Source organism: Orcinus orca, chromosome 8 (genome assembly GCF_937001465.1).
Source record: "Orcinus orca chromosome 8, mOrcOrc1.1, whole genome shotgun sequence".
In the NCBI taxonomy this organism is placed as follows: Eukaryota; Metazoa; Chordata; class Mammalia; order Artiodactyla; family Delphinidae; genus Orcinus; species Orcinus orca.
Window position 1 is genome coordinate 70,126,228 of NC_064566.1, and position 10,008 is coordinate 70,136,235.

The following is a 10,008-nucleotide window of genomic DNA, read 5'->3' on the forward strand; positions in this document are numbered from 1 at the left end:
AAGTCCAGGTTAACAAAAAATGTGTTGTTGCTTCTTCCTTTTATTTTGCCTGTCCAGCGCCTAATGGGAAAAAGACCACAATTTAAGCTAATTCTCCACTTTGCTTATCTGTGGATGAAGTTGGGGAGGAGGCAGTGGGGATGATAGCTGGAGAGCTACAGGGAAGGATCACTGCAGTAAGGGAGGCAGCTGGAGGAAGAGCTAGGATGGAAGGGAATTTGAGGAGACTGGCAGAATCAGATTGGCAGAGAAGCAAGGAGGAAGGAAGAGCCAAGGGAAGTGGTAGGGTTGGAGGGAGGCTTTGCAGAGTGGATGGCTGATGAGAAGGCATTTCAAATCGCTTAGATTCATTGCTCTTTAAAGGCCATTTAAGAGAAGAACTGTAGGGGCAATTCCCTGGTGGTCCAGTGGTTAAGACTTGGTGCTTTCACTGCCGTGGCCCATGCTCAATCCCTGGTCAGGGAACTAAGATACTGCAAGCTGTGTGGTGTGGCCAAACAAAAAAAATAATAAAAAAGAGAAGAACTGTGGGTATGTTAATATTTGCTTCTTGGGAACTTAAGGGCAAAAGATGTTTGCATCCATATATTCGTGTTTTTTTAAAGCTTCCTCTGAACATAAGTAAATGAACTTTCTTTTCTTCTGTTTTTTTTTTTTTTTGACTTTCAGGTAATGTGTATTCTGCCTTCTAATCAGAATAGCTATTATGATTCCATTAAAAAATATTTGAGCTCCGACTGCCCAGTCCCCAGCCAGTGTGTGCTTGCTCAGACGTTGAATAAACAGGGAATGTTGATGAGCATCGCCACCAAGATTGCCTTGCAGATGACCTGTAAACTCGGAGGCGAGCTGTGGGCTGTGGAGATCCCTGTGAGGAACCGTCACTCTTTTTCTTTTAGTCATCAATCTATCTATTAATGAATTTTAAAATTTAAATCAAAGTGGGAGGAGGTCTTTTCACGTGATCCTAGAAATATTTGCTTTGTTTGTTGGGTTGGTGGGTTGTATGTTTGTCTGCTCTGCGCTCCGTTACACCAGCCACTGGGAGGGTATCCAGAAGGTGAGGCGTGGCCCCTGTTCTCATGGAGCTTCGGTTAAGCTAATAACAGAATCTCTCGTGAAAGAGAATCTAGTTTGGCATCGACTTGGAGGCACTTGATTTGGAGCCTCCCAGCCGTGGTTTAAAATCTGTGCTCCATGGCCTCTGCCTTTACCTGCTTTCAGCAGGGTGATACTTTGCAGAGTAGCCTTGAACCCTGGATGGGACGCCCCCACTAGAGCTTGGGGAACCGGCAGAGCCTGTGATACAAACCTCCAAGTCGTGTTGGGAACTGAGAAAATCTTCTCCTCTTTCCTGAGCTATGGCCACCATGGGAGGAAGTGAGGAGGGTGAGGAATGAGGGAATGTTGCCTATTCCCTTAACCAGGATGTACAAGGTTACCCCCAGCTGCCCCTCCTGGAGGACATAGACAAGTGAGGATTCCTTAGAGAGCTGAAGAATGGGGAATGGAATTTCCCTTCAGATTCCTTCAGCCTCGAGACAGGGGAGAAATGGACGGGCCACTTTACCAGGATCTCTTGAGCCACTGATGGCCCTTGCCCACCCCCATAAAGGATGGTGGCCATTTTCTATTACAATGAGTCTCTTAAGCAAAGTATGTACTATATTGTTCCCTCCATCTTTTTGCTTTTTGTTTTTCTTTGAAGCAGGTTCTTATTATTCCCTTCATCTTTAAGTTTCTCTGGTTTCTGGTTTAATAATCTGCCTCATCTCGACCTTGATCTCCCTGGCACATAGCTTAACTTCAATAATTCAATAACTAGGGACAGTCTTTTAAAAACTTCATAATACATCATTGCTTGGGAAAACACCTCATTCCATTAAATCATGAAAAATTTTAATTTTACAGTTAAAGTCCCTGATGGTGGTTGGTATTGATGTCTGTAAAGATGCATTCAACCAGGGAATGGTGGTGGTTGGATTTGTGGCCAGTATTAACCCCAGAATCACCAGGTACTTTTAAAATTACCCTAACATATTCTTCAGTTATTTAGACTATTACTTGTGGTTTAACTAAAGACTTTACAGAAAGGAATAGTTTGTATTCTTCACTCATTTTTAAAATATGGACACTTATGGTCATAAATTATACTTACATCTATAAATGTGATGGATAATATTGGGGTAAAGTGTAGTTCATTAAAAAACTATTTTTATACATACATTAGGACAAGCTATTGCTCGTATGCAAATCATATTCCCCAAATGATGGCCGTGTAGAAATTCTTGTGCATTTGTTTTCTGAACACCTGCACTGTATTGGGCTCCATACTAGGAAGTTTACATACACGATGTCAAGCAGTTGAGAATCAGATTGCCTGGATTTATATCCTGATCTGTCACTTACCTATTATGGTAAATGCTCAAGACATGCTTGCTGTTATTGTTGTTTCTAATGCTCGCAGAAACTTGATGTGGTGGTTGTTTACACAGCTATTAAAAACATAGGCAAGGGGCTTCCCTGGTGGCGCAGTGGTTGAGAGTCCGCCTGCCGATGCAGGGGACACGGGTTCGTGCCCCGGTCCGCGAAGATCCCACATGCCGCGGAGTGGCTGGGCCCGTGAGCCATGGCCGCTGAGCCTGCGCGTCTGGAGCCTGTGCTCTGCAACGGGAGAGGCCATAGCAGTGAGAGGCCCGCGTACCGCAAAAAAAAAACCAACAAAAAAAAACATAGGCAAGGATGAGGGATAACACATTAAGCATTGACTCATAGTACATGTTAAATTGTAGTTCTTTGAAGTGTTTCAATATTCGTAACTAAACAATGTGTTTTGAGGCTGTTTTGAACCATGTTTTCTTCCTAGAATTAAGCTATGTGATGTACTCCTCTAAATTGTGATCAGGTATATATTGGGGATTGTGGGAGACAGGAAAAGCAGCAATGTAACTGCGTGCCCCTGACTTCAGCCCAGGTTGTATGAGATCCCTGTTCTGTATGTCACTTCCTTAATCAAGCACATAAGGGACTTCCGACTGTTAGCAGCATTTCTAATTGCATCGTTATTATTGCACAGATTTAGAGAACTGGAATAACGTGGACACATATATACCACTAAGTCATGATCTTCATTTTCCAAGTGCTTTTAATGAATAATTTTAGCAAGAGAACTTGCTTCTGAAATCTAAATAAGTTAATCATGTTAAGATTTCAATTCCCAAAAGCTTACCTATAGAAATGAAGTTTATGCTTGAGAAATCTTTGAATATTTTTAAAGTAGATCTGCTAAACTAATAAATTCCCTTATAATAATAATGTAGTGGCCTCTATTTATCAATGCTTATTATGTACCAAGTGCTGTGCTAAGTACTTTACATATATTATCTAGTTTAATTTTTACAACAACCCTATGAGGTACTAACTACCTTACTATCTTATAAATTTCCTTGGCACAAATGAGGAAACTGAGGCTTAGGTTCACATAAAAAAGTCACATAGCTGGTGAGTATACCAGCCAGGATTTGAACCCAGAGACGTCTGATGCTAGCACTGTGCTTTAGTTTCTCGTATCAATAAATTTTATTTGGCGGGGGGCGGTGAGGGAGAGCATTTTAATATAATTGTAGTCATACAGTGTATATAAAATTATGAACATTAATTTACTTATGTCTATTTCTTAATACTAATGCATGCTTAGAATAGAAATTTTGAAACTGAATTTTACTTTTGTTCTTTGCTTACTTTAGATGGTTCTCCCGCTGTATGCTTCAGAGGACAACGGCTGATGTTGCAGATTGCTTAAAAGTTTTCATGACTGGTACTAAAAGTGTAACAATGGGGGTGGGCTCCAAGCACTGTTCTTTCAGACCCCAAATTCATAAGCCTCTAGCAGACCAGACAGGTGGAAACAGACTTCTCAAGCCTGCCTGAGTTGACTGCCACCCAGTAGGAGACCCTGAAGTTGTGGCCTGACTCAAGCTAACAGACAGGCTCTGTCGAATTTACATTTGTGTCTGTGTGTGATAAACTAAAAGCCAGGAGGAAAAAAAGTTTGTAGCTGCTGGTGGCTCTTGCAAGCAGTTTGAAGGTCAGAATAAACCTACCCTGGAGGAGCAAGGCTTATGACAGACCAGCATTAGGTCTAGAAGTAGGAGAGAAGCTTTTGGGACTGGGATGGGGATGCTGACACATCAAGTGTGGCGTGGCAGGAGAAGACGGGAAAGGCAGCAGATGGGGAGGGTGCCCTCCTTACAATGGGATGCAGTAGAAAGAGGGGGTCTGGGGTTCCCATGCCCTTTCCAACCCTGGTCTGGATCTGGCTTGGTCATTCCCTAGCACTGTGACCTGTGCAAATCACTCCCCGATTTGCATCGTCCCAACTATAAACTTTGGGGGGTCATAAATATTTGTTTCCAAAGAAGGTGAATTTGGTGACATATTTTGGTAGTGGGCTTACATATACGGTCATCTTCTATCAAACAAATGAATTTCCTGGACAATAAACTCTCCTAAAACAATGGTGCCGTATATGCATGAAAAGAAATATTTTATCGTATTACTTTCCCCTCACTTCAAAACCTTAGTAGCAGTTATGAAAAGCTTCTGTTGGGCAGGAGTCACTGTCTGCTCTCTGCTCTTCAGGCAATTTCTTAGAGCGAGTGGAAAATTTTCAGAGTTCATATTGTCAGCGAGAGTGATGGGTGAATCCACGTGAAGAGATGCTTTTAGAGGAACAGCCAAGTCGTTTCCTTATGTTTTCATATTTATGCTCATTAGAGAAGAAATTTACCTAAAATTATCCAGTCTGTCCTTATTGAGAGGATTTATAGATTTCAAGAAACTAAATTAGTATTAATATGGGTTTGGGAAATTTGTATGTCTATTGCATGAATTAAATTTTAATTTATTGCTTAAATATTAAAATTTTACTAAAGAGATATGCTAAGTTTGAGAATACATTATGCCATAGAAACCATAATGATTCCTTAAATAGCAGAGTTGCAGGAATGTTCTGGAAAGGTATCCATTTTTATATTATTGCAAATACAACCCAAATTAGGTATTAGCCTATCTTATCATGGTCTGAACTAGCAAGCTATTTAAATGTTGAAATATATGGGAATGTTATTCTTTGTTGGCTTCAAGCAAGTCATTCTTTTCTTACTAACACCAAATCCTGCAGGGGCACTGAACAGATGGTACAAGCATAACCAGGGTTTGCCAGGACGGATAATTGTGTACCGTGACGGTGTAGGGGATGGTCAGCTAAGAACACTCATTGAATATGAAGTTCCACAGCTACTGAGCAGTGTGACAGAAGCAAGTTCAAATACCAGGTATCAAATTAGTATCCTTCCCCCACTTCCAGTTCTAGCATATCATCACAACTATTAAAATTACTATATGCCAGCATCTCTTTTTTTTTTTCCATGCAGTTAAGTTTCACTGCATTTCTGCATTATGCAAGTACAACCAACCCTAGATTGGAGGGTAGTTGGGATGGTATTATGTAAATAGTCTGGGTGGTATGAGCTTTTGGGGGCTCTGGGTCGGGGCACCAGAAGAAGGCAGGAATCCTCCAGGGTGCCTGACCCTGAGATTCAGCAGGAAGCCTGCAGAGCTGCTGGCAGGTGAAGATGCTTCACACCTATTAACATGCTAGGGAAAAAAACAAGCTGTGGTTTCAAATTTGAGGCCTAAATCAAGACACAGGGCAAAAGCCTCTGACCTGCAGGCACTGATGTGCAGCTCAGGTCTGCAGAAGGTGCTGAGAGTGGTGTGTGTGCTGTGAAAGCTGGGCTACATATGAAAATCAGACCATGCTAAACACCAAGTACCTTGCTCTGCTGTCACACTTCTAGATTCAGTGTCTTGGTATATTTTCCTCCATGACTGTGTCAAGTGTTAAGTGCAAGAAAAATGTTAGAACTAGAAAATGGAGGAGGATGACGATCTTAAATTGGCTTCTTAAAATCCTCAGAAAGCGTCTTATTCTGTTGTGCATAGAGCTTGGTCTGTAGGGTTACACCGTCGTCACCACCGTCAACCAAAGTGTCGCAGCCACGAGCCCCAAAGGAGCTGAGCCTTGACCTCATTAGTAACCATCAGAAAGGAGGGAGAGAATCATAGTTTGGAGGCAGAACCACCTTTAGCTGTATCCAAAATATCAAAGCCAAAATTTCTCATTCCCCGCTGACCTTGGGTTAGTTAGATTTTATTAAGAATCACCTCCATGCAATTTGGGGATCACAGGAGTAAATTTAGCAGCTGACGGTGCTAAGGAGTTAGTTCTCCTGCACTATAACATCAACTTTTAAAAAGTTTCAAGATTGAAAACACTAATAATATATTTTTAAAATAATTAAAACACTTAGGGCTTCCTTGGTGGCGCAGTGGTTGAGGGTCCGCCTGCCGACGCAGGGGACACGTGTTCGTGCCCCGGTCCGGGAAGATCCCACATGCCGCAGAGCGGCTGGGCCCCTGAGCCATGGCCGCTGAGCCTGCGCGTCCAGAGCCTGTGCTCCGCAACGGGAGAGGCCACAACAGTGAGAGGCCCGCGTACCGCAAAAAAAAAAAAAAAAATTAAAACACTTAAAGTGAAATTTCAGTGACCCTTGCATCCTAGAGGTTTCTTCCATGATGGGAATATTTGGATTTGGATTTGGATTTTACCAAATACTGACTTAACACTTGGTCATTTAGCATTTGGCCCATATGTGTATGTGGACCGTCCATCGATCCTCCCAGGTGCGAGTTTTGCAGGATTCAGAAGCGTTGATTTGAAGAATAAGAGGAACTTCTGGTTCTTCCTTTGCTATTCAGAAATTGAGAAGACTGAAGGTGAAAATAGAGATGATTGCTAATGGGAAGAAAATCTTGTCTCCACGGATAATTCTGAAAAATCTTTCTTTAGAAGTGCTGATCGTAGTTCATTGTCCTGTGAACCATTCTGCCGTCCCGCTTCGGTGATATAAATTGGTCAAATGACTGAGCATACCACGCTTTTGCAACAAATGAAGACAATCCTTGATTTAAAAAATTATTTGTGTCTCTGGGGGAGGGGAGATTGGGGGTAATTTTTCTTTGTTTTGCAATGTTTCGCTGATCAATTTATTTCATTTTAAGATTACCAAAATATATATATAAATAAATAGAAAGTTGCATGGCTTGGTTTAGTTCTCTCCATATTTATTTATTTATTTATTTATTATTTTGCCTCTCTTGTTCCAAGCCCCAAACTGTCAGTGATCGTGGTCAGGAAGAAGTGCATGCCACGATTCTTGATGGAAACAGGCCGAACTCTGCAGAACCCACCTCTTGGCACCATCGTGGATTCAGGAGCAACACGGCCTGAATGGCAAGTCTGTTAGAAAATCCGTTTTTAACAAAGCTTGACTGTGTGTGGTCAGGTTCAGTCCTGTTCTGCGAGCTTTCTTTCTCACAGTCCTTCTTTTCCCCTCAGGTATGACTTTTACTTGATCAGCCGGGTTGCCTGTCGGGGAACCCTTAATCCCACCTACTATAATGTCATTTATGATGACAACGGCCTGAAGCCTGACCACATGCAGAGACTCACATTCAAACTGTGCCACCTCTACTACAACTGGCCAGTAAGTGACAGCTGTTTATTTAGGTACAGAGTGGTACTCGAGGTGCCTACCAGGGAATTGTCACCTTGGTGTCCCAACCCCTGGCACAATGCCTGATTTTCCACAAAGGAGGGATGAATGAATGAATGAATGACTTCTTAAGTCCACAGTGGATGAAACCCAGTCTATCATAGGCATAAAATAGCAGTAACTCTATAATGCATTAGCGTTGATAATTTTTCTGGAAGACTTTATTATATACATTTTCTTATGCCAGCCTGGGAGGAAATCAGGGTATTGTTATTTCCAAGTTACAGATGAGGCAATTGAAGACAACTCAAATGTTGTGTCTGGTGGGAAAGTAACAGGCTTGGCTCTGTTCTGTATTCCTATACGTTAGGCCCAGAGCTGCTCACCAAATCCAAAGTCAAGAGATTGCTCTGAGCCCCTTGGACCATCAAGTTGTAGGAAACTTAGATCAGCCCTAAGCATGCGGCTCGCAGGTCCCAGCACCGGGAAGCCAGACTGGCCCTCTCTGCTCTCCCATCTTGCTAAGTGAATTTAAGTTCCCAGGAGAAAGGGTGCCCTTTGTTGATTGAGTTTGGTTCCAATTGACTTACATTCTATCGTGTATAAAACTAGTGGATGAAAAAACTCAGGAAAAAAATATCACTTTGAAGAGGAAGTTATCCTCTTAATCATTACCAATACTTTTTCCTCCTTAGGGCCTAATCAGTGTTCCAGCCCCGTGTCAGTATGCACACAAGCTGACCTTTCTGGTGGCACAAAGCACTCATAAAGAACCAAGTTTGGAATTAGCCAATTCTCTCTTCTACCTGTGATGACATGAACCACGGGCATCCCTAGCGGAGGTTTCTGAGGAGTCGTTGGCGTACTTCGTACAAATCTGCCGTGAGCTCGAGGCTGTGACTGGGGGAAGGAGATTCAGTTTAGTTTTAACTTACGGAAAAGAAAAAAACCCCAAATAACTGAATCTGAAATGGTTCAAAAGAAATGTATGTTGTTTTATTTTAAAGGTTACTTGCTTGAAGTGAATGCTCATTGTGGTGTACGGAATTGAAATGTACTATCATCTGAAAGTAATACTACAAAGCTAAATAGCTTCTAAGAAAATAAATGTTTGCATGATGTTTTGATGGTAGGCAAACGGGGTCTACTTTCTACACTAAAATTTGCAGAAGTTTTCTTAAATTATGTTACAGAGCGTTTTGTTGAGTGGTTTAAATAGTTGTTAGAAAATAAAGAACATTCAGAGCATCACATGTGTGTTTAATGTTATTCACATTTCAGTTGGCATTTCATGTGAATTTCATTATTTAAGGGTTTTCAGCAAAGACTCTTACCCAGTAGACCACTTCACCATCACTCTTTGAGTTATATTTCTAAAAATGAATATTCCACTTATTCTCTCTTTTTGAAAATTGAAGTATAGTTAATTTACAATGTTGTGTTAATTTCAAGTGTACAGCAAAGTGATTCAGTGATATATATATATGTGTGTGTGTGTGTATATATATATATTCTTTTTCAGATTTCATTTGTTCTCTTAGGGAATTTTATTTCTCTTAGGGAATTTTATTTCACTTAGTAGCAACTGCTCTCATTGATGACCTTGCTTCCTACTGCACAGAAAAGACAGATGCCATGAGGAGAGAACTTGCACAGGCTACCATCCCATCTACCCACCTAAGGGCATCTCTGTGCATAGACCCTGCCCCTCGCCTCATTATCATAAATAAAATGTGTCTGTGCTCCTGTGGAAGGCCCTCCACTGGTGTACTAAATCCCGTTCCCTCTGCTCTATCAAGAACACTGCTTTAGCAATCCTTCCCTCTCCCTTCTGCATCATCAATTTCCCTCTCGCACTGGATTATTCCCATCAGCATTGTAAATCTACTCTTATTTCTTCCATATTAAAACAGAAACATTTGCCCTCCAGCTCCCACACCATTTCTTTGCTCCTCTTTACAGAAAAATGAACCCAATTCTATACTCCACTCAGAATTTCACCACAACCACGAGAGCAAAATTGCTTTTGTCAAGGTGGCCAGTGACCTCCGTTTTATTAAATCCGATGGTCAATTCTCAGTCCTCACCTTCCCTGACCTGTCACAGCATTCGACCCAGTTGATCATTTCCTCCATCTTGAGACACTCCACGTGGCCTCTAGGATAACACTCTCCTGGTTTCTCTCCTGTTGCATCCATCCCTCATTCTCAGTTTCCGTTGCTGGTTTCTCCTCATCTTCTCTCCCTTTCACAAGACTGCCCCAGGGATGAGAATATTTCGATGCAGGAAAGTTCAGAGTTCCAGATTCTTCTCCCAGGGGAGAGAGTGTGTGAAAGGCTGCGGTGAAGTGGGAAGCAGAGAGCAGAAGGTTCTCTCTGAGGGATGAGGG

The 10,008-nt window shown here is 41.9% G+C and overlaps 1 protein-coding gene across 1 annotated transcript in view; it reads left to right on the plus strand.

The window, feature by feature from the left end:
- Window positions 1-8,449, plus strand: part of PIWIL4 (piwi like RNA-mediated gene silencing 4) — a 44,468-nt gene extending 36,019 nt beyond the window's left edge. The window contains exons 15-20 of the mRNA XM_049713831.1: window positions 670-870; window positions 1,912-2,015; window positions 3,747-3,817; window positions 5,183-5,336; window positions 7,232-7,610; window positions 8,315-8,449. Of these exons, the coding sequence (XP_049569788.1) occupies window positions 670-870; window positions 1,912-2,015; window positions 3,747-3,817; window positions 5,183-5,336; window positions 7,232-7,370 (669 nt within the window). The 3' untranslated portion in view covers window positions 7,371-7,610; window positions 8,315-8,449. The remainder of the gene's footprint in view (window positions 1-669; window positions 871-1,911; window positions 2,016-3,746; window positions 3,818-5,182; window positions 5,337-7,231; window positions 7,611-8,314) is intronic.
- The last annotated feature ends 1,559 nt before the right edge of the window (window positions 8,450-10,008 follow it).